The sequence below is a fragment of the Pelophylax lessonae genome (genome assembly GCF_965119305.1).
Source record: "Pelophylax lessonae genome assembly, chromosome: 13".
Lineage (NCBI taxonomy): Eukaryota > Metazoa > Chordata > Amphibia > Anura > Ranidae > Pelophylax > Pelophylax lessonae.
Window position 1 is genome coordinate 204566614 of NC_138780.1, and position 24865 is coordinate 204591478.

The window sequence follows — 24865 nt, forward strand, 5'->3', positions numbered from 1 at the left end:
AGCCGAGGTCATAAACTGGTTGAACAATAGTACAGAGCAGGATCCAAAATCAGGTCATGAGGAAGCCGGGTCGATTAAAGGAAACCTGCTGCAGAAGACAAGTCAGGGAGCAAGAAACACACTGAAGAGCAGTCAGCAATGACATTGAGTTAGTCCCCTTTCACACGGGCGATCTGATCCGATCTGCCTGTCAGTTTTTAAGGCGGACCTGATTGGATGCTCCATGCATCCCTATGGGGCAGCGGATGTCAGCGGTGACATGTCACCGCTGACACCCGCTGCTCTCCAATCCGATCCTGTCCGTGAAATCCAGATGGATGGAAACCCTATTTTCCATCCGTCTGAAGGATCGTATCGGATGGGATCAGATGAGAACGGACAGGCGGTCCGTTCTCATCTGATCTCCCCATAGATTACAGCGGGGATCTGACAGCTCCGCCTCTGCACACAGAGTGGAGACGGAGCTGTCATCCACAGGTTTGGTGGATCGATCCCCCGCTGAGCAGAACGGACTCCGTAGGGCGGTGCACCCGTGGGAAAGAGGCCTTAGAGCATTACTTAATTAGGCCATTTGGTGCCAATACTGACTCTGGCTATACACACACATCTGCAAGCACACTGTGAAGCACGTGTATAGGTGCCTCTAGCCATTGCTGCACGTGCAGAGACTTGAGCAGAGATATGCACACACATCTGTGCAGATGTCTGAGCCAAATGGCAAATAGGAATTCCCTAATAGTTGCCCACATCAGTTGCATGATAAGTCAAGTCTACCATGTAATGAAGAAAACCAAGACGTTTATTAGATGGAGCACAATACAGCAATTAAGCTACCTTGAGCCATTTCATGCTACAGAGCTTAATCATAAGGCCATATGGTTACAGTCTTTCGGTCATATGATTGGACGCTGAAGTGTGAAATGCATCAAGCTGGTTGTATTGCTGTATCATGCTCCATCTACAACCCCTCTGGTTCCCTTCCTTACCTTGTGGACGCAACCTTTACATGCAATTATTTTCCAATTACCCCAAAGCCAATAATCCTACATAACTACAGCTGTGCGGGTTCTATTTGCTGATGCTATTTTGTATATTCTTATATTTTAGGCCATACACAAGGCTGTCCTAGATGTGGATGAAAAAGGGACAGTGGCTGCCGCAGCCACCGCATTGGTAATGGTTCGAAAACCGCCATTCGATGAGATAAAAATTAACCGTCCATTTATTTCCATAATCTGTGAGCACAAAACCAACAGCATTCTTTTCATGGCCACTGTCATGAATCCTACCAAGAAATAAGCAAGACTGTCCTTGGAAGAACACCACATCTTACACCAATTGAATATTTTCCGGTGTGTATTAAATAAAATTCAATAAATAAAAGCTGTATGTTCTCCAGCCGGTGTGTCAGATCTTTGAAAAATGACTCTCAAAATATTAACACAACATACAAGAAACACTATTTTAAAAAGGTAACAAAATATTTTCTGCTAAATATTTAACAAAAAAATGTTTCCTGCTGAAAATAAGCTATACTTTCCTTTTAGGCCCTGGGCACTATGGTGGAGATTTGCCAAAATACTGTAAGTGATACTTTTACAAAAAAAAAAAAAATCCTTCTTCTGAAAAGTAGAGATGAGCAAAAATTAAAGATATAATTTCCCTAAAATTTTAGTGATATTTAGGACATTTTGGGGGACATTTTGGGAGGAAGGCTTTAACCACTTGGAGGCATATTAAACAGTAGTAGTTGTATCCATTTTTTATATACCTAGTGGCTGTCGCCCATTACTGCTATTTATATATTTTTGGCCTGTTGGTTCCGCTTCCTGGCAATGGACCGCAAGATCTATTAGGGAGTGCTGTGGTATGGGAGGACTGAGAACCTCCCTTGGTGGAACACAATTAACGTAATATCCAGCCGTCTGTTACACTTCCTGATATATGGCGCGATGCCGCACACTAACCACGCCCGACTACGTCATCGCTGATGAAACGTGTAGGGAGGAGGTTAGACGTGAGACGTCATCGCGCACCTGGAAGTGGCAGCCATCCTTTGGGTTGGAAACAATCAGTTTCCATGAGAATTATGCTGTTTTCAAGCTTTTTTAAATGTGAGTTGAACTATCCGGAATAAATCTATTTTATTTTGAACAAACTACCCTATGATGTGTCCCTCTTTACATTTATGGGTAATATGAGTTCTGTATACGATTGAAGAGGATACTGTCTAATATACTGAGGATCCTTGGGGATTGAATGGTCGCTGTGTCCCAACTACTAAGGATATTGCCATGCTTGTTTGACCTTCCATGAGGGGAGTCCACCTCTTAGGGTAAGAAGTGTGTTTGGTGTTGGTGGCGGCTTTCTCTGGACTCTCACCTAGACAGCTCTCGCACTTGCCTCTTTGATCTGATTGATGGACTTTCAACATTAGCGCTGCACTTTTCTTTATCATTGCTAATTTTTACGTTGTTATTCCCTCATATATGTGCTAGCAGCTGGACTTCAGTGATTGAATAATTTCTTCATTACCATATGTATAAATCTATATACGCCCTATCCTAGCGCAACTTTTGTTTTAAACTGCCTTCCTGCCTAGGCCCTTTTTTGATTTTCAGCCCTGTCATACTTGGATAGGCGGACCCCTGTGAACACGTGTTTGTACACAAAACGCGTCGGGAGGGGCCTGCACATTGGCGTCTTGGCCGCCGTACTTCGTCAATAGAAACGGCAGTCCTTCTATGTGGGTTTATGGCCTATGATATTTATGTACATGTACTTTTAAAATATTTTTTTTTTACATTTTTTAAATAAATACTACACCATATAAGCACTTTCTGGCTCCATTTGGTGAGCTTTTTATGCAGCTTATCCAGTGCACAGCGACTGTATGAGTGCCCTCACTTACCAGTGTATCAGCTTCCTGTTGGATTGGATGCAAGGCTTAGTAATATATGGCTTCTGGTGAGTGTATTTGATAGGTGCCAGGGAGCACATTGCAAGCATTTGCCTTTTAACTGGAGCTGTACCAGCAGTCACTGTGACATCCTTTTTTGAATTCTGGTAGCGCTCTGCACATACCATGGAGAAATTATCCCACTTTCTGGATTGGGGACTATTGTGAACTTTTGATTCTATTTTAGCTGCCACCTTGGCTTTGTTCACAGTTATTATATTTTATTGCATATATCTTTTACCAATATTAGTGCTGCACATCTTTTTACATATTTACTTGGAGGTTATATATTCACATTTTTGTGCTAGCTGCTGTGTATATATATATATATATATATATATATATATATATATATATATATATATCAAAATGCACAAACAGGTCAGGTCTGCACACACCCAGTATGTAACTGTATGTATTCTTCGAGTGCAGAGCAGGCAGTGGAGATCACCCAGACTCCAGTATATAGAAAAACAAAGAGGATCCCATCTGCAGCACCTTGTATGTTTATTAAGAGAGTACAAAACTCATAACGGAGACATCAAAATCACAAAAATCAAATCTATTAAGATCCTTCATCAGGTATAGCAAGCGCAAAAATCAGGTTCTTATCACAATCATTATATAGCAACTTCTCTCATCAACTGGAAATTAGCATCACCCGGATAATCTTCACTAAATGTAAAATAGAGACTAAAGTGGGGTACACACTATAAGAAAATCGGGCAAACGATCGTCCGATTTTCTTCGTTGCTTCACAGCAAGTCGGAACCAATGAACGAACATTCGTACGAAAATTCTCCTACGACAAAGGCTTTTTTTTTTTTGTTGTTTATTGTTTCTGATCATGCGCAGTCTTTCTTTTCCGATTTTTCTTGTACAAATATCGTACGAAAACGGTACACATTAAACGAAAATCGTTAATTTTTTTCCATACCAAAAACATTTTAGAGTTTGTCCCTTTGAGAATTTTAGTACGAAAATTCAGAATCGGCTGTGGAAAGTTGTGTATACGAAAACCTTTCGAAAATTCTTTGGACGAAAATATTCGCCCGATTTTCTTATAGTGTGTACTAGCCTTAATTATACAGCTAATATTCAGGAGATACACAATTTAACAGTGTTACTGGTTATCCATATACACATCTGAAAAAAAAAGAAACAAAATATTTACAAAATTAAACAAATATTTAAAAAAGGGATGTAAATCATAATCCTTATTCAAACCTCTAGGATAAATAGTATGAAGTTGTGAAATCCATTTAACTTCCCTCTGTTGTAATTTTAACTCCCTATTTCCCCATCTCTTCAGTCATGGTATGTGATCAATTCAGACTGTGGGGAATTCAGACTGTGGGGAAGGAATAGAGTATTTATGTTGAGATATCCTGTCCTTAATTTTTTGAGTGGTCTCCCCCACATTTAAGGATATAAATCACATATCTACTCTGACGTGTAAAATCCTTTAATGTCAATAGTTTTCCCTGTATGGAGAAGTGCAAATTAAGTGCCCTTGGTCATAATAGAGCACTGAACACAGGACAAGAAGGGGAAAGAACAATTTCTTTTTGGACCTAAAAATGTTGGTACTCCATTCACTTTCTCACTCTGAAATTCAGATTTAATAATCTTGTCCCTAATAGTTCTACCCCTCCTATAAGATGATAAAGGAGGGGCTTTAAACTCCTCAATATCAGGAAAAGCCTCTCTGAGGATCCTCCAGTGCCTTTTAATCACTGAATAAATCTGTGCTGAATGGGAATGATATTGTGAAACAAAAGGAATTCTCCTATTCAGCCTGTCCTGTTTATTCACTCTCCTGTCCATTTCCAGACTCTGAACTCTCAATCTCTCATGGGTTAACTGTTGTATCGGATAACCTCTGTCTGCAAGTCTAATTTGCATCTCTAATAGTCACTCCTGTCTTACCGATGTTTCACTCACTTTGCGATTCACACGTATCATCTGACTGCGGGTCACTGATCTTAACATCGTTGGTGGATGACAGCTTGAGTATAATAATAATTGATTACTATCTGTTGGTTTCACATAGAGATCTGTCCCTATTCCATCATTTTTCCTGTAATTCCTAACATCCAGAAAGGGGATATATTCCTCACTACAATGCATATTAAACTGTAATCATGGTATTATATTAAAATATGAATCAAAACTCTTTAAGGTCTCCATGTTTCCCCCTCATATAGCAAATACATCATCAATAAATCTATACCCCATCACCCCCCATTGTAAAAACATACAGTGGGTACGGAAAGTATTCAGACCCCCTTAAATTTTTCACTCTTTGTTATAATGCAGCCATTTGCTAAAATCATTTAGGTTCATTCTTCTTCCTCATGAATGTACACATAGCACCCCATACTGACAGAAAAACACAGAATTGTTGAGGATTTATTAAAAAAGAAAAACTGAAATATCACATGGTCCTAAGTATTCAGACCCTTTGCTCAGTATTTAGTAGAAGCCCCCTTTTGATCTAATACAGCCAGGAGTCTTTTTGGGAAAGATGCAACAAGTCTTTCACACCTGGATTTGGGGATCCTCTGTCATTCCTCCTTGCAGATCCTCTCCAGTTCTGTCAGGTTGGATGGTAAACGTTGGTGGACAGCCATTTTTAGGTCTCTCCAGAGATGCTCAATTGGGTTTAAGTCAGGGCTCTGGCTGGGCCATTCAAGAACAGTCACGGAGTTGTTGTGAAGCCACTCCTTCGTTATTTTAGCTGTGTGCTTAGGGTCATTGTCTTGTTGGAAGGTAAACCTTCGGCCCAGTCTGAGGTCCAGAGCACTCTGGAGAAGGTTTTTGTCCAGGATATCCCTGTACTTGGCCGCATTCATCTTTCCCTCGATTGCAACCAGTCGTCCTGTCCCTGCAGCTGAAAAACACCCCCACAGCATGATGCTGCCACCACCATGCTTCACTGTTGGGACTGTATTGGACAGGTGATGAGCAGTGCCTGGTTTTCTCCACACATACCGCTTAGAATTAAGGCCAAAAAGTTCTATTTTGGTCTCATCAGACCAGAGAATCTTATTTCTCACCATCTTGGAGTCCTTCAGGTGTTTTTTAGCAAACTCCATGCGTGCTTTTATGTGTCTTACACTGAGGAGAGGCTTCCGTCGGGCCACTCTGCCATAAAGCCCCGACTGGTGGAGGGCTGCAGTGATGGTTGACTTTCTACAACTTTCTCCCATCTCCTGACTGCATCTCTGGAGCTCAGCCACAGTGATCTTTGGGTTCTTCTTTACCTCTCTCACCAAGGCTCTTCTCCCCCGATAGCTCAGTTTGGCCAGACGGCCAGCTCTAGGAAGGGTTCTGGTCGTCCCAAACGTCTTCCATTTGAGGATTATGGAGGCCACTGTGCTCTTATGAACCTTAAGTGCAGCAGAAATCTTTTTGTAACCTTGGCCAGATCCCTGCCTTGCCACAATTCTGTCTCTGAGCTCTTCAGGCAGTTCCTTTGACCTCATGATTCTCATTTGCTCTGACATGCATTGTGATCTGGAAGGTCTTATATAGACAGGTGTGTGGCTTTCCTAATCAAGTCCAATCAGTATAATCAAACACAGCTGGACTCAAATGAAGGCGTAGAACCATCTCAAGGATGATCAGAAGAAATGGAAAGCACCTGAGTTAAATATATGAATGTCACAGCAAAGGGTCTGAATACTTAGGACCATGTGATATTTCAGTTTTTCTTTTTTAATAAATCTGCAACAATGTCAACAATTCTGTGTTTTTCTGTCAGTATGGGGTGCTATGTGTACATTCATGAGGAAGAAGAATGAACTTAAATGATTTTAGCAAATGGCTGCAATATAACAAAGAGTGAAAAATTTAAGGGGGTCTGAATACTTTCCGTACCCACTGTAGGGTGTTTGAATTGTTAGGTGTTAGGAATTCTCAACCATGTCCATATATGTATTTGCATATGGGGGGGGGGGGGGGGGGAGACACGCGAACCCATCGCTGCACCCATCAATTGCAAGTAGAACTCATTATCAAACATAAAAAAGTTGTTTCAAGAATAATCTTAAGCAATGCAATAAAAAAAAAAAAAATGCATCTGTGCCTGGCTATACAATCCGCAAGTGCATAAAAACTTCTCAGCAGCACACACACCCAGCTCATGTTTCGATGGATGTGTATAAGCTTGCTACATCCCATGTAACCAAAACAAAATGTTGAGGTAATGTCACACCACTTAATTTATTTAGAAAATCATTGGTGTCCCTTAAATGAGATCTATCTTTCGCCACTAATGGGGAGATAATTTTAACCAAAAAACTGCTAAAGGTGCACATAAAGAACCCCTACCCGCCACTATAGGTCTCCCTGGTGGTGTGGAGGGGTTCTTATGAATTTTAGGTAATGTATACAAAATTGGTAGAACAGGAACCTCATCCTGTCACTGATCACTGCCATTACTAGTATAAAAAATAAACAAATAAAAATTCCATAAATATATACCACAGTTTGTAGACACTATAACTTTCATGTAAATCACGCTTATTGGGAATTTATTTTACCAAAAACGTGTAGCAACTACATATTGGTCTACATTTATTTTTTACATTTTTTTGATTTTTTCCCTCCTATTTTGAATTGTATTGTAACTGTATTGTCTTCCCCCACATTGTACAGCGCTGTGCAAACTGTTGGCGCTATATAAATCCTGTATAATAATAATATAATAATAAATAATAATAATATTGTTTTATAGATAAAAAAAAACATGCAGAAGTGATTAAATACCACCAAAAGAAAGCTCTATTTGTGGGGAAAAAAATGTAAATTTTATTTGGGTACAGTGTTGCATGACCATGCAATTGTCAGTTAAAGTAACGCAGTGCCATATAGCAAAAATGGCCTGGTCATGAAGAGGGTAAATCTTCTGGAGGTCAAGTAGTTAATTACCACTATGTTTTTATTTTTTGTTATATAAAGACCAATCATTCTGAAAAAAAAAGTTGTTCTTAGTTTCTGTTATAAACTTTGCAAATAAATAATCTTGCTTCATAAATTTTGACCAAAATGTATTCTGCTCCATTTCTTTGGTAAAAAAAATAAATCAGTGTATATTATTTAGTCTGTAGGAAAGTTATAGAGTTTACAAACTATGGTATATATATTTGAAAATTGATCAATCCTGATGTACTGATAGCCTATTTCATTTCTTGAAGCCTGAAAATGCCTGAACAGTACAAATACCACCCAAATAACCCATTTTTGGAAAGTCGACAGTCCAAGGTATTAAGTGAGAAGCATGACGAGTTTTATTTTAAAGTTTTAATTTTTTACCACAGTTTTTTGGAAAATGAGGATAGTAAAAAAAAAAAATGATTTTATTTCACAAAGTTGGCAATTGGGTTTAACAATACATTTCTCACACAGAGCACAAGTATACTTACAATGAAACCCCAAAACAATACTCCTCTCTATTAAGATACCACATGTGAGACTTTTTCACTGCATACATGCATAGAGGTGCCCAAAATCCGAGGAGCACCTTCAGGCTTTCAAGGGGCATGAATAATGCATCAGATTTACTGACTAGCTATAACATTTCTTGAGGCCCTGACGTGCCAGAACAGGAGAAACTCCCACAAAATAACCCCATTTTACAAAGTAGACCTTCCAATGTATTTAATAAGAGGTGGGGTGAGTATTTTTAAGCATCACATTTTTTAGAAAATCAAAAAAAATTTAATTGTTTTTATTTTACACACAGCAGTTAATTATTATGTTATTTTTTACACACAGCATGGACATACTCAGAATTACACGTCAAAACACATTCTGCTTTTTCTCCTAAGTACGGGGATACCACATATGTGAGACTCTTTTGCAAAAAACAAACTATAAATCTGCAATAAAAAAAACTGTGACATCCAAAAACTGCAAAAACAATCTGCAAAGTCTGTGCACAGACATGAAGCTGAAGACTGTCTCTATAGTTCCAGTAAATAGATCAAACTGCCAAGGAGTCTTGAAGCTTCCATCTCACCATCTGGAGGAGGTATAACTGATAAAAACAAAAAAATAAAATAAAAGGAAAGGAAAATGAAGGGCATAGATCTAGTACAGTGAAACCTTTTATTAATACAAACAACATATGCAAATACACTCACATGTGGAAGATGAAAAGGGGTGTCTATATACATTAATACACAGTTTGGAGTGGATGTCAGTGTCAGTGGTTTGATAGATCTTCCCAGTCAGAGGATTTCTCTTGTCTGATAGGGAAAAATCTTCCACTACACCACTGATGCTGGTGGTGTTGTTTGTTGCTTTTCAATGCACAAGGTCTGTGTACTTCCCTTTCCTTTTTTTTATCAGCTGAGACTTTTTTGCAGCCTTGCCACTTTGAGGGGCCCAACATCTAAGGAGCACCTTCAGGCTTTCAAGGGGCAAAAATTAGGCATCTGATTTCCTGACTATCTTTTACGTGTTTAGAGGCCCTGGAATGGAAAGACTATTGAAACAAATATACTTCTTGTAGGTCTACAGACTAAGCAGAGCCCTGAGGGGTGGATCTCCTCCTGTGCAGGTCGTGGTGTGGGAGAATGTAGAGGAAATATCTTCACTACTTGTTATAGTAAATGTTATATACCTTTGGTTTCCTATTTAATTTTCTATCAGCTGTTGTATTAAACACCCATAAGTTTCTCATATATATATAAATATATATATATATATATATATATAATATATATATATATAGCGCTAAATCACTTATATCATGCAGTTTTTGCCATAAAAATAATGCTTTAATAAATAAAAAAAATAAAAAAAAGCTTATTGTATAATACAGTGCTCAGTATCTCATAGGCAGTGCTAGCAATAAATACATTACTACAACTTAGGTGTCCAGTGCTTCATTTTTTTCAAGCAAACGTGTCCAGTGCCACAATTGCATAAATTAGTGTTTCACTTAATTCAAATTTCAAAGTACTCAGCGCATGCAACTTTATCAGCCTTTATCATCAGATGTATATTAGAAAAGTGTTCCACACTACAGTGTGCCTCTAGTCCACTGGTGTTCCTCCTCTGTGTCACCACTCCCCACCAACGAAAACTCACCAGAACTCTTTGTTCCCTTTTACCAAAGGGGTGGGGGAACTTAGCAGAGCAAGATCCTTTTTGGGAAAAGTGCTGTGAAGTTACAGTAAAGTGTGGAAAAATAGATTTTATATATGGACATTCCTTTATTTCTAAATACTATGACTGGGGATGTTGAGAGCGGGCCTCTTGCCAGGAGTATGACACAATATGGCGAAGGATTCCATGAACAGCAGGTGGGTAGTTCTATCCAGGAAAAAGTGTGATTGGCACTTGCACAGTTTGGTGCCAACACCCTCCCAATTCGGAGTCTGGGCCACAGGGCAGTTTTCCAACTTGATAACGACCCCCAAACACATCTCCAAGATGACCACTGCCTTGCTAAAGAAGCTGAGGGTAAAGGTGATAGACTGGCCAAGCATGTCTCCAGACCTAAACCCTATTGATCCTCTGTGGAGCATCCTTAAACGGAAGATGGAGGATCGCAAAGTCTCTAACATTCACCAGCTCCCTGATGTTGTCATGGAGGAATGGAAGAGGACTCCAGTGGCAACCTGTGAAGCTCTGGTAAACTCCATACTCAAAAGGGTTAAGGCAGTGCTGGAAAATAATGGTGACCACACAAAATATTGACGCTTTGGGCCCAACTTGGAAATTTAGGGGTGTACTCACTTTTATTGCAAACAGTTTAGACAATAATGGCTGTGTGTTGAGTTATTTTGAGGGGACAGCACATTTACACTGTTATACAAGCTGTACACTCACTACTTAACATTGTAGCAAAGTGTCATTTCTTCAGTGTTGTCACATGGAGCAGGTCTGAGAAGCAAGCTGGGTATAGAGCCAGGAGATAAGCCAGAGCAGGTCAGGGGTAAGCCAGGTTGGTAACTGGTAATGAACACAAAGGCACAGGAACACAGGATAAAAGCTGAAGATAATCAAGCAATTTCTCATAGCCACTGATGTCTTTATATAGGCCAGTGAATACTGGCAATTAGCATGCATTGCGTACACCAATGCGCCGTTGTGTAATTAGCGTGACCATATTGGGCATTGCCATTTCTACCAGTACTTCTGGGACTTCTTCCCTGACAATACCGTAGACAGAGCCTTGGTACTTCTAGGAGCTCTCCTAGGACAATTCTCCAGACCACAGCAGGCTGCCATACTAAAGCTTCCAGAGAATAAATAGTAAAGAAGGGAGTGGCTAGGCCAAAGAAAACGCCCTCTCTCAAATTAATCAAGAACTAATGTATTAAGAATTGCTAAACCTTTCCCAAATATAAGATGGCCACCACAGCCTCCAGACGGACCACGTATACGCTATCTGGCGGCGGTAGGACCCACTTGGTCCAGTAGGACAGCTCCGACTGCCTGTACATGCGCAGAGCGAGGGGGAAGACGCCAAGCAGAGGGAGAAAAAGCTCCTAGGGAGCCCAGGCTTGACACTAGAGATCGACCTATTATCGGCAAAGCCGATAAATCGAGGGCCGATCTGCACTTTCTCCGATATATCTGAATCGGCCCAGGAGGTTACCAATATTGCCGATATTTCGGGAAAGTGCTGCAATGGAGTGATGGCTGCAGCTAGAGGCAACACCCCAGTAGCGGTGTCCATAGCCGACGGTCGGCTGTCTTGTAATGACAACCAGTGCGGCTGAGAAGCCACTCGGCTGTCATTATAAGGAGCGGGAGGGATGTCCCCACCCTCCCGCCGCCTTCTACGGCTCGCCCGGGTCTCCCGTCCCACCGGGAGACCCAGGCAGCCAGCCTGCACAGCCGCTGAAGACCCAATCAAAGCCGCATTCGGGTCTCTATGCAAAAACCCGGAAGTGATGTCATGACATCACTTCCGGGTACTGGCGCCAGATTTAAAAAAATGATAGCATTCAAAACAGACAATCTTGGCGTTTTGAATGCTTTTAAGTGCAAAGGAGGGGTTTGGGGTCTTTTAGACCCCCAGATCCCTCCACAAGAGTACCTGTCATGAAAAAAAAAAAGAAATTTACAAAAATATCGGCGCATATCGGCCGATACCGATATGCATTGGGCAAAATATCGGTATCGGCAATGAAAAAACGATATCGGTCTATCACTACTTGACACACAACCGAATGAGGAAATATGAAGCAACAGGGACTAAATAAAAGGTCAGAAAAAGTCGGGCTTGGGAAAAGGGAAAAATAAAAAAGGGGGGAAGGTTAAAATGGAACCAGATACAATAAGAGACAGAAAAGTGCTGGGGGAAAGTTTGGAAGAAAAGGAGATGGCTGCTTCTTCTGTTACCAGTTAGAACAGATACCTAAGTTCAAAAATGCCGATACCACGCTCTCAGTTTAGAGACAACTGCTGTCCCAAAAGACCCACAGAAGGGACTCCCTTTCTTATTAGCGCATTTAGCTGCCCAAGAGAAGTGACTGCACCTGGGAGAGACCTAACCCAGGTGGAAGCTGAGGTAAGGACGCTCAACCGACATTCACTGACCATAAGGTATGTGAAAAAAAGAAGAATGCCGGGGGTTCGCTAACCCTTTCTTTTTATGATTTTCACTGGTCCTGAGGGAGGAGCCAAGGTGGAGCTTGTCACAGGGTAGCTGCCATGGAGGCACCAGGAAAAAGTTTTTCCTATAGATCCATATAAGGGAGGGAGATAAACAGTCCGTAAGCAGGATGAGTTGAGTGCCTCGTGATATTGAAGGCCGTTTTCTTGCACCTCTTATTATAAATGTCACTGATAGTAGGTTGACTGCTGCCAATAATCCTCTGCACAGAATTTACCATCCACTGTAATTAAACAGCGACAATAATCTCAAGTGACAATATCATTTGTGTGTAATAATAAACCCAAAAGGCCAACAATACAAAGAATCTTTGCTTCTTTACCACCCAAGCAACCCAATCCATTCCTTGTATAATCCCGCACTCACCGGAGAGAAATGACCTTTTATTATATAAAGGTCTACTGGCTCTTTATTATGTTTCTCCTTATCATTGATCTGCTTTAACCACTTCAGCCCCCGAAGGTTTATCCCCTTCAAGAACAGGCTTTTTTTTGCAATACGGCACTGCGTTACTTTACCTGACAATTCCACGGTCGTGCGGCGCTGTACCCAAATAAAATTGACGTCCTTTTTTTCCCACAAATAGAGATTTCTTTTGGTGGTATTTGATCACCTCTGCGATTTTTATTTTTTGTGCTAGAAACGAAAAAAGACAGACGATTGTGGAAAAAAAAGAAAAAAATATATATACATATATATTATTATTTTTTTTTTTTATTATTTTCTGTTATAAAACACATCCAATAAAAAAATAGGAAAAAAAATCACATTTTCTTCATAATTTTAGGCCAATTTGTATTCTGCTACATATTTTTAGTAAACAAAATCCCAATAAGCGTATATTGATTGTTTTGCGCAAAAGTTATCCCGTCTACTAACTATGGGATATATTTATTTTTTTCAATCGTTATTTGTCCAACCACAGTGGGAGAGGGTCGCCAGCGACGCACATGCTCGCCCCAGACCCAGTGCACGAAATCACGTACAGGTACATGACTTGGCACAGGAGGGCCGCCCTGCTGCAGTATATCTGCGTGGGGCGGTCCATAACCGGTTAAATTCTTATCTTCCTCTCTCAGTGATGCCAACAAATCAAAAGTTCAGGTAGTGTAAAATCTTGCATACTGTGCCACAAGGACCAGAAGGAGAAAGGAGGCGGGACTTTGAGCGATTCTACAAGAGTCAAACAATGGTTGTACAAAATAATTTTATGAAAATTTATTGACATAATAGATTAAAAAATCCCCATACAGTAGGGATAGATAGCAACAAATAAATAAATATAACACATGACAGTATAGACTTTACAGCGTTGGTACATTTCTAAGTGTAAGCCCAATGATGCTCGTCCAAGGCCTCCGACGCGTTTCGACTTTAATCAGTCTTCCTCGGGGGGGGATACCGGACATTGGATTCACACTGATTTCTCTGAAGACATAACATATATTCAGAAAGTATCATACATAGATATATGTGTTACAGACACAGCAAATTATGCTGGGGGTCTATCAAATTATGCTGGGGGTCTATCCCTATGATGGAGCAAGTTGGATCTACCCTAAGACATCCATCATAATCCCTAATACAGGGGACAAATAAGCAGCAACCTGGGCGTGTGCGCCCTCCTGAGTTGTTCTAGTGCCTGGATTTGGTCTAAACAAAGGCAGGTTAAACCTGTGTGCCCTCAAAAATGTATTGGTGCATAGGTATAATCTCATATTGATGGTTGTCCTCAAAGACATGTACAGGTAAACTAATGTAAGGAGGGTTTAGAAGGAACATAATGCCAACAAATCCAAAATATTAAGGATATTCAAGATTGACAAGAAATATATCAAAATCAAATACCTGTATGTGAGAGCCAGTGTTTTTAGCAGGAAAAAAACCTTTTTTAGAGCACATATGGTGTATTTATGTCTCTGTGGAAGTCTCCTGGTGGTGGTTACCCATCCATGGGGGGGTGAATGTGACCAACAGGAGTCGGTGCTCTATACTCTTTACCACTGAGGCAAATACAAGTATCTTACTTCAAATGCCTGGATCATTCGTCCAAGTTTCATCCACCCTCTTCCCTTTTTGGTCGGGTTGTCTTTACGGTATTTTGATCAATGGTATTGACCGTTATGTGATATACTTAAGGGTTTATAAGATTTGTGATCCGAATGAATCATCATATAGTTGACAGGAATCAGTATCCTACGATTCCGAGTCATCTTATGCGCTTCCCGACTCCTTTGGTTCCACCCCCCCCCCCCTGTCTTCTTATAATTTTTACAAGCAAAGTACAGAGTGATGAACTTAAGCTCCAGATGAAGCACACATGCGAAACATGTTGAGTTGTATTGAGCTCACACTCAAAAAATCATGTGTACCTGTGATGACCGAATCTACAGATCCCCTCGGAGGATAGTGGTACCTGCCTGTCCCCTATGACGGATCCTTTTGATGTAGACAACATCACAGATAACTATTAAGTTTGTACATGCTTCTGTGTGTAGCACCCTACAAATAGGTGCTAGGTAAAACTATAGTGGGCCTTGTCTGCCTAACAGCAGGGCTGTAATTTATCTAGTCAGGGTCAGGGCTTCCAGATGTGCCTGCTGAGGGGAGAAGTATCTCCACTGCCTCCTGTGAGAGGCTTCTCATAGGGCAATGTGGGAAGCCCAATCAGGGGACACATCCCAGCTTGTAACTACCCCAGAAGGCAAATTACGCTGCAAGGGATTCTGGGAGTGGGTATAAGTTTGGGGGGAAGTGCGTGGCACGGTGTCTTTGGCAGTAGCAGAGTCCCAGGAGGGAGAGTGCGGCTGTCTCTCCTCATGTCTGAGGAAGGTGGATGTCTCGGGATGTCGCCTGAGAGTCCAGAGAGTGCTGAGTTGAGCTGAGGGGGATCCGGTGTGCCGAGAGCCTGCGGAGAGAGAGAGGGGTTCAGTCCCAGGAAAGCCTACACAGGTCGTGAGTAGAGATTATACGTGGAGATCATATCCCCCTTTATGTATTTATACATGGAGATCATACCCCCCCTTATGTATTTATACATGGAGATCATATCCCCCCTTATGTATTTATACATGGAGATCATATCCCCCCTTATGTATTTATACATGGAGATCATATCCCCCCTTATGTATTTATACATGGAGATCATATCCCCCCTTATGTATTTATACATGGAGATCATATCCCCCCTTATGTATTTATACATGGAGATCATATCCCCCCCTTATGTATTTATACATGGAGATCATATCCCCCCCTTATGTATTTATACATGGAGATCATATCCCCCCTTAACCACTTGCCGACCGCCGCACGACTATTTACTGCGGCGGTCAGGTCTACGTCGCTAGCCTGTGAGGGTCTAGGGAGCGAGCGCGCGCCCCCGGAGGCACGCTCCCGCTCCCGAGTGGTCACGGACCCCCCCCGCGCGTGTGACCGGCGGACCCGATGTCCGCCGGTCACTCGCCGATCGTCGGGGGAGAGGGAGAAAGTCAGGCGGCTAGTGTAAACAAGCCGCCTGTCATTCTCCCCGGTGTATGAATGATGATCATACGGTTCTACTATGTAGAACCGTTGATCACTTTTCATACATCTGAAGCCACAGCCAATCACAGTTAGAATCACGCCCCTAGGGACACACATAGCCCCTCCCTCTAAAAAAAAGTTAACCCCTTTACTGCCAGTGTAATTTCACAGTAACAGTGCATATATATAGCACTGATTACTGTAGAAATGTCACTGGTAACCCCAAAAGTGTCAAAAATGTCAGTCAAGGGTCCGATCTGTCCGCCGCAATGTCGCAGTACCGCAAAAAAAAACGCAGATCGCCGCCATTACGCGTTTAAAAAAAAACAACAAAAATCTTTCCCTTTGTTAGTAAACGCGATAACTTTTGCGCAAACCAATCAAAATATGCTTTTTGCAATTTTTTTTACCAAACATATGTAGCATAAAACAAATTGGCCGAAAATGTTAAAAAATTTTGATTTTTAAATTTTTTTGGGGGGAATTTCATATAAAAAAATTTGAAAAATATTGTTATTTTTGCAAAATTGGCGCTCTTTTTTTGTTTATAGCGCATGATCAAAACATTGCACAGGTGATCAAATACCACCAAAAGAAAGCTCTGTTTGTGGGAAAAAAAAGGACGTCAAATTCGTTTGGGTACAGCGTCGCACGACCGCGCAATTGTCCGTTAAAATCACGCAGTGCCGAATCGCAAAATACCCCCTGGTCTTTTAGCAGCCAAATCCTCCGGGGCTTAAGTGGTTAATCTCCTCTTCTCAAGAGAGAATAAATTCAGTTCCTTTAATCTTTTCTCATAGCTGAGCTCCTCCATGCCTCTTATCAGTTTGGTTGCCCTTCTCTACACTTTCTCTACACTCATATTCCAGATGAGGTCTTACTAATGATCTGTACAGGGGCAAAATCATATCTCTCTCTCTCTGGAGTCCATGCCTCTGTTAATACAAGAAAGAACTTTGCTTGCTTTGGAAACCGCAGCTTGGCATTGCATGCTATTATTAAGCTTAGGATCTACCAGAACGCCCAGATCCTTCTCCGCTATGGATTCCCCCAGATCCTTCTCCGCTATGGATTCCCCCAGATCCTTCTCCGCTATGGATTCCCCCAGATCTTTCTCCGCTATGGATTCCCCCAGATCCTTCTCCACTATGGATTCCCCCAGATCCTTCTCCGCTATGGATTCCCCCAGATCCTTCTCCGCTATGGATTCCCCCAGATCCTTCTCCGCTATGGATTCCCCCAGATCCTTCTCCGCTATGGATTCCCCCAGATCCTTCTCCGCTATGGATTCCCCCAGATCCTTCTCCGCTATGGATTCCCCCAGTTCTACTCCCCCTAGTATGTATAATGCATGCATATTCTTAGCCCCCAAGTGCATAACTTTACTTTACCGGCATATTGTTGCCATACAGGCTATGTTTCTGTTTTTAAATTTTCCAACAATAAATGTTTATTTTTTTTACATTTGTGCCGATAAAGTTCATGTTTTCCGACCAATTTTTCCAGTCTGAACTGAGAGAGTCTCTCTTTCACAGCCCAGAGCCAGCACTGATGACAGAGAAGAGACTGGGAGAGTTGGTTCTACTCCTCCTCCCTTTCCTTTTCTGGCTGCTGGGCTTCAAACCTTCCACCCACACATCTCCTTCTCTGAGGCACAACACTGCAGGAAAGTGTGGGTGGAAGGTTTGAAGCCCAGCAGCCAGAAAAGGAAAGGTGCAGCCTGCCGATCCATCCATCCACTGTGAGTGAAGTCTCCCTCCTCCCTCCTTTACCTCTCTCCTACCTCCCAGTGAGTATGTACAAGGGACTCTAATGTAAGGGGGGCTCTACGGACTTCTTTCTTTCTCACTCTTTTCTTTTTGTTTCTTTTTTTTTCAAACAAGTTTATTTCGATTAGCAAATTAGAGAATACAAGGTTTGGCAACATTTCTGAAATAACAATAGAAAAGTAAGACATTTACATATTGACATATTGAACAGTTCAAAATACTTGTAAAGGAATAAAGGAAATAAAGGAAAATTTGTTTCTTTTCTTTCCTTTTCGTTTCTTTTCTTGACTGGCTGCTCTGTTGTGACAAATTATTAGGGTCTGCATTCACAGTAAATGGGTTAGGGGGTGCAAATTACTTGCCTTGCCCCGGGCGCTGCCAACCCACGCTACGCCACCGATTGAAAGTCCAGCAAATCACTAATACAGATTATATTACTGTCCCTCACATATGTTTATGGCAATGAGAGTACAGCATTGATTATATTTATGTAACATTTATAATCTTTAATTAATGTTTCACACGTTCTACGGTGTCCAATGACACATTTGTATAGCTGGACTCACAAGATGTATTTATATTGATAAAGATTTATTTATTTAGATAAAAGATATTGTAGTTATTGGTTGTACTGTGTTAAGGGTAGCACATTTTTATTATTCTAGCATCAGCCTGTCCATAATGAATGGGCTGCCTTAATTCCCATTCACCTTGGAAGAAATTGTCTCACATACAACAAAGAAATGGGGTTGGGAGTAGGGGGGGGGGGGGGTAACCTGACACTCCAGGAAAATCTTTCAGTCTATATTAATAGAATTTTTCTCCGATGCCCACATTTGCAGATGTGAAGGTTCTTTCTCTACAGAACGTTGGTCCGGTTGGCACTGGTAAGGGGTGGTGATGGTCTAATCCAGTGGTTCTCAACTCTTGTTGCCCTCAGGACCCACTAACAGGCCAGGTTTGCAAGACAACTGAAATACATCACAGGTGATATCATTTGCTGCTCAGTGATTGCACTATTCTAGTCTGCATTTTCTCAAGGTAATAGTTAAAATCTGGCCTGTTAGTGGGTCTTGAGGACAGGAGTTGAGAACCACTGGTCTACTCCAAAGGGGGGAATTTATCAAGTCACTCTTCTTCACCTCATTTTATAATTTATAATATGTTAACAAGGTCAGTACCCAACAGCCATGTCATGTGACACACTGTGACAGAGGACTGCCAGCCAGAGTCATGATAGAGCGCCCCCTGCCTGTGTGTTATCATAATGCTGATGATCTTAACCAGTTGCCGGTTAAGATGCTTCAGGGCGGTCTGGCTGCACAGAATCATATATATATATATATATATATATATATATATATATATATATATATACATGATTCTGCATTTCCGGGTATTTGTTTCAAGGCGGGATCTAGGGAGGGAGTGGGGGTGTGGGCAGGGGGTGAGGCTTAAGGGGGGGGCCTCGTCAGGTAGGCTGTACGGGGCCCCATGATTTCTATCAGCGGCCCTGCTGCCAACACATGGTTAGAATCTCGGCTGGTTCCTGCTGAGCCCTCCAAGATTCGAACAGTCTATGGCCGGCCTCAATCTCTTCTTCTTTACATGGTGAAAAGGGAGAATAGTAGTTTACCCAATAACGTTATGCTTTCAGTTCAACTAATATGAAGTTACAAAGACTGTTCATTTTTGGCAAGGTCACCAGATATTTTCTGTACTTGCTAAAATTGTTTTAACCACTTAAGCCCCGGAAGATTTTACCCCCTTCCTGACCAGGGGTTTTTTTGCGATTTTTTACTGCGTGACTTTAACGGACAATTGTGCGGTCGTGCGACGATGTATCTAAACGAATTTCACGTCCTTTTTTTCCCACAAACAGAGATTTCTTTTGGTGGTATTTGATCACCTGTGCGATTTTTTGATCATGTGCTATAAACAAAAAAATGAGCGTAATTTTTGCAAAAATAACAATATTTTTCACTTTTTTTTATATGAAATTCCCCCCCAAAAAAATGTAAAAATCTAAATTTTTTAACATTTTCGGCCAAATTGTTTTATGCTACATATGTTTGGTAAAAAAAAAAAAAAACGCAAAAAGCGTATTTTGATTGGTTTGCGCAAAAGTTATCGCGTTTACTAACAAAGGAAAAGATTTTTGTCATTTTTGGTGTTTTTTTTTTTTTAACGAGTAATGGCGGCGATCTGCGATTTTTTTTTGCGGTACTGCGACATTGCGGCGGACAGATCGGACCCTTGACTGACATTTTTGACACTTTTGGGGTTACCAGTGACATTACTGCAGTAATCAGTGCTATATATATGCACTGTTACTGCAAAAATGACACTGGCAGGGAAGGGGTTAACTGTATTGGACAGGGAGGGGTTAAGTGTGTCCTAGGGGCGTGATTCTAACTGTAGTGGGACATGTCTATTGGTGTAAAAACAAAGATCAACGGTTCTACATAGTAGAACCGTCTGATCTCCATTTTTACACAGGGGAGAATGACAGGCGGCTTGTTTACATAAGCCGCTCCGCCTTTCTCCCGCTGTACCGACGATCGGCGAGTGACCGGCGGACATCGGGTCCGCCGGTCACATGCCCGCACTCCTCCCTGAACGAGGAGCCCGCTATTGGCTCTAATACCAGTGACAGGCGAGCGACGTAGATCTACGTCACTCTGCCTGGCCGGGGCTGACTGCCGCAGTAAATATACTGTGTGCAGTCGGCAACCGGTTAATGCAGCCATGACATCTGAGGGCAGGTAAGGTGCAATTTATTACATTTTTGTTCCTGGGTTTCGTTATCTTTTAATGCTTTTATGTTGGTATGCAAAGGTCTAGCCACTTGTCAACCACAATATATATATATTTATTTTGGTTTGCAAGTGGTTTACCGGGGTTATGGATGAAGCTATCAGCCATAACCTCTGTGTTTTTAAATTTTTTGGGCTGGTGGCTGGATTTCTCATGAAAGCGGACCGAGCAGTGTATTAGTTGCTTGATCGCTTTCAGGAGCAGCAGGAGGGGACGTCCAGGAGCAGCAGGAGGGAAAGTTTTTGAAGGCACGCCCAAGAAACGATCCAAAGGTGCAGCAAGCTGGTCACAGAGGTGAACAGGGACAAGCTCATCGGCATCGGGTCATGATGCCCCTTCTTGTCTTGGGTGCAAGTAAACTCATTTTGTTTTTGTTTTTTTTAAGAAAAAGATTTTTTGATCTTTTGCTTTTAAAGATAATGAAGAGATGCGGGGTCTCTCCATAAATAGGACTTGTCATCCTTATTCCTTGTAATACGTAGGAATAAAAGTGATTAAAAAACAAAAAAGAATTAAAGAGACTGTGCAAAAATAAAAAATAAAATAAATAATAATAATAAATTATAATACATTTTTTTTTTTTTTTTTTTAAATGGCCCAATTACTCTGTGAAAGTTTAATCACTTCTGGACCGGGCCTTTTTCTGACACTTGTTTACAAGTTAAAAACAGGTTTTTTTTGCTAGAAAATTACTTACCCAAACATTATATATATTTTTTTTAGCACAGACCCTAAAGAATAAAATGGAGATTGTTGCAATATTTTTTATCACAGCGTATTTACGCAGCAGTCTTCCAAACGCAATTTATTTGGAAAAAATAAGTAAACGGTAAAGTTAGACCAATTTTTTTCTATAATGTGAAAGATAATGTTACGCCGAGTAAATAGACATCCAACATGTCATGCTTCAAAATTGCGCACGCTCCTGGAATGGCAACAAACATTGGTACTTAAAAATCCCCCTTAGGCGACAATTTAAAAATTTCTACAAGTTACCAGCTTAGAGTTACAGAGGAGGTCTAGGGCTCAAATTATTGCTCTCACTCTAACGATCGCGGCGATACCTCACATGTGTGGTTTGAACACTGTTTACATATGTGGGCAGGACTTGCGCATGCGTTCACTTCTGCGTGCGCGCTAACGGAGACAGGGCGCTTTAATTTTTTACTTTTTTTCCTATTTATTTTATCTATTATTTTCTATTTTTACACAATTTTTAGAAAGAAAAAAAAAGGTTTTGATCATTTTTAGTCCTATTACAAGGAATGTAAACATCCCTTGTAATAGAAATAAGCAGGACAGGTCCTCTTTATTGTGAGATCTGGGGTCAAAAAGACCTCACATCTCACATTTACACTAAAAAACAAAAAAAATTTTTTTTTTCCTAGTGAAAAAAAAATGGGCTCTTTAAATGCGTTGCTAGGAGACGAAGTTTGATGTCGCTCTGGTTCTCCAAGGCCATAGAGTCAAGTGGGAGCCATCTTGCCCTCACTCAACTTCCTGCCTATGAGGAGCGCACACCGGATCGTTTAAGCGGGGAAAACGACCGGGAAGCGGCAGGAGGGGGGGACACCTCTCCCGCTGCACCGTAAGCGTGATTCCGTGGCGAATCCGCTGCTAAGACCACCCTTATCTGAAAGAGGACTGCCGGCAGTTTAAAAAAATACTGGGGTTATGGCAGCTATCTGCTGCCATAACCCAGGTATTTAATGTCAAAGTACCGACATAAAACTGCGGCGGGCGGTCCGGAAGTGGTTAAAAGCATTGCCTACGGAGGTTTTTAGGTATTGTAATTTGTCGCTATTCCGCTTCTCGGCCTTTTGGCTAAGATCAAGTGTAGTATCTGTTCTTATCAGTGTCGGTATGGAACCGGAAGGTTAGTATCGGTGGTGGCCGAAGTTAACCGGGGCGCTCTGGGCGTAACTGGAGGACCGGAGTAGGTCAAACCAGAGAAAGCCGGATGGTTCCAATGCCTTCCTGATTTGAATGGGTCCGCCCCTGTCAGTTTGAAGGGAGCGAGAAAGCTGGGCGACCACGGTTAGTATTGCTCCTGGATGTAATTGGTGGGAGTGCGGATGGTGAGGGGAAGGGCCCCTCCTCCTGGGTGAATTTGGCTGAGAGGGGGGCCATTTTCTTACCCGGTCGAGGTTGGGCTCTCCCTGAGCTGTCTGTATTCCTGGCCTCCTGACAGGAAGGGCTACGCTTGGTCTGGCCATGGGCTGAGTCCGAAAAAGCCCGTGGTGTACGTGCCCCTGGGGTGGAAGCCCAGGGGTGCCTCAATTTCACTGGTGAGGGGCAGCTCACATGAGTTTTTGTGGCACCTTGGTCACTGCACCATCACACTTTTTCTGCACCTGCCTCTTGGGGTGGGCCTTTTGGCCAACACCAGAGGAATTTTTTATTCCTGGCCGGGGGGCCTGCCGAGGTCTTGCACTTAGGCATAACCCAGCACTTCTCCACTTCCCCTTTCCCCACTCTGTTTTTTCTTTGTTTGTGTGTTCACGTTTGTCCCTTTTTGGTTGTTTTGTCACTTGCACGATGAGTATGGCGTAGGTCCTCGGGCCTGCCCTGAAAGTCTTGGGGGGGATTGGGCATGGCCTTTTGGCTTAGTTCGCCCTCTCCCATGGGGTCTCCCTTCGGGGGAGCCCCACCTAGTACTCGGGGTGGGCTGTTTCGGCAGTCCCCCTGGAGAACAGGGTCTGCCCGGCTTCGGCTGGGCGGACCTAAGTGAGTACCTCAGTCCCTGTCAGGAGCTTCGCGCCCCGGGGGATCAGGGTTAGGGCCCTTCCTCTTCGGAGGAGGGCCATGTGTGTACGCCTTGTGCACTTTTTTGTGTGTCTCACGTTTGTGTGTGTGCACTTTTTAATGCACCGGGTGTAAGTCTTTTGAGTATATTTCACATGCTACGGGCTAAAAAAAAAAAAAAAAAAATTTGTCGCTATTCTACGAACATGTGCAATTTCAAAGTGTGACGTGTTAGGTATCTATTTACTTGGTGTAACATCATCTTTCATCAGTTATAAAAAAATTGGGGTATATATTGTGTTGTTTTTTTTTTTTGTTTGTTTTGTTTTGTTTTTTTATTCATTAAATTTCTTCCCCAAAAAATACATTTGAAAAAATGTTCTACAAATACTGTATGACAAAAAAATTGCAACAGTCACCATTTCATTACCTAGGGTCTCTGTTAAAAACAAAATTTATAATGTTTGGGGATTATAAGTAATTTTTTGGGGGTAAGGATTTGGGGTTATAAGTAATTTTCTAGCAAAAAAGTGTGATTTAAACTTGTAAGCAAAAAGTGCCAGAAAAGGCCTGGTCTTCGAGTGGCTAGAGAGCATGCTAAAAGTCCTAGAAGAGGATCCATTGTTAAAAACAAAGACTTAACTAACGTATTATCATTATCAGTAGGTGAGCGTCTATACTGAGAAGACATGAAGCTCCTCCTAATTTTGCTTTTGCTCATCCCGGTCATAACTGCTTCAGGTAAACACAAACCTGCCAAGTCCCAAGAGGAAACCAAGGATGGAAAAGAGCTGAAGAAAGCCCAAGTATTAAGGGAAACGGTAAAAGCAAATACTAAATTTGTCATAAATTTCTTCAAACATCTGACCTCCAGGTCATCTCAGGGCAAGGATTCCCCACCCAAAAATTTTGTATTGTCGCCTCTAAGCATTTCTTCAGCTTTTACCATGATGTTGCTGGGGGCCAAGTCAAAGACCTACCAAGAAATGTATGAAGGTTTGAGCCTGAACAGCACACATTGCAGGGAAATGGAAGTCCACCGGGCTTATTCCACTCTTCTCCAAGTGTTGAATGAGCCGAAGAGCAGCCTTCAGGTCAACATCGGAAACGCCATCTTTGTAAAAAAGAAACTGACCTTGTTTAAGAGCTTTAAAGATGATACACGGCGTTACTACCATGCCGAAATTATCCAAGAGGATTTTAGCGACCTAATAAAAGTTGAAAAGGAAATAAATAGATACGTGAAAAATAAAACCAAAGGCAAAATTGATGAACTTGTCAAAGACCTTCACAAAGACACTAAGATGGTCCTGATCAACTATGTTCTGTTTAAGGGTAAGAAGAGAACGGAGGCAGCCGGAGCAGATTACCGGTATATCGTACAGTATTGTTTTTGTGTTTTTTTTTGTA

The 24865-nt window shown here is 41.7% G+C and overlaps 2 protein-coding genes across 2 annotated transcripts in view; both read left to right on the forward strand.

Moving 5' to 3' along the window:
• Nucleotides 1-24865, forward strand: part of LOC309569236 (alpha-1-antichymotrypsin-like) — a gene marked incomplete at its 3' end in the record, with an annotated part of 122816 nt that overhangs the window by 25766 nt on the left and 72185 nt on the right. The window lies entirely within an intron of this gene.
• LOC309569235 (uncharacterized protein) overlaps nucleotides 24130-24865 on the forward strand; it is a gene marked incomplete at its 3' end in the record, with an annotated part of 42754 nt that continues 42018 nt past the window's right edge. The window contains exon 1 of the mRNA XM_082274987.1: nucleotides 24130-24790. Within this exon, the coding sequence (XP_082131113.1) occupies nucleotides 24145-24790 (646 nt within the window). The 5' untranslated portion in view covers nucleotides 24130-24144. The remainder of the gene's footprint in view (nucleotides 24791-24865) is intronic.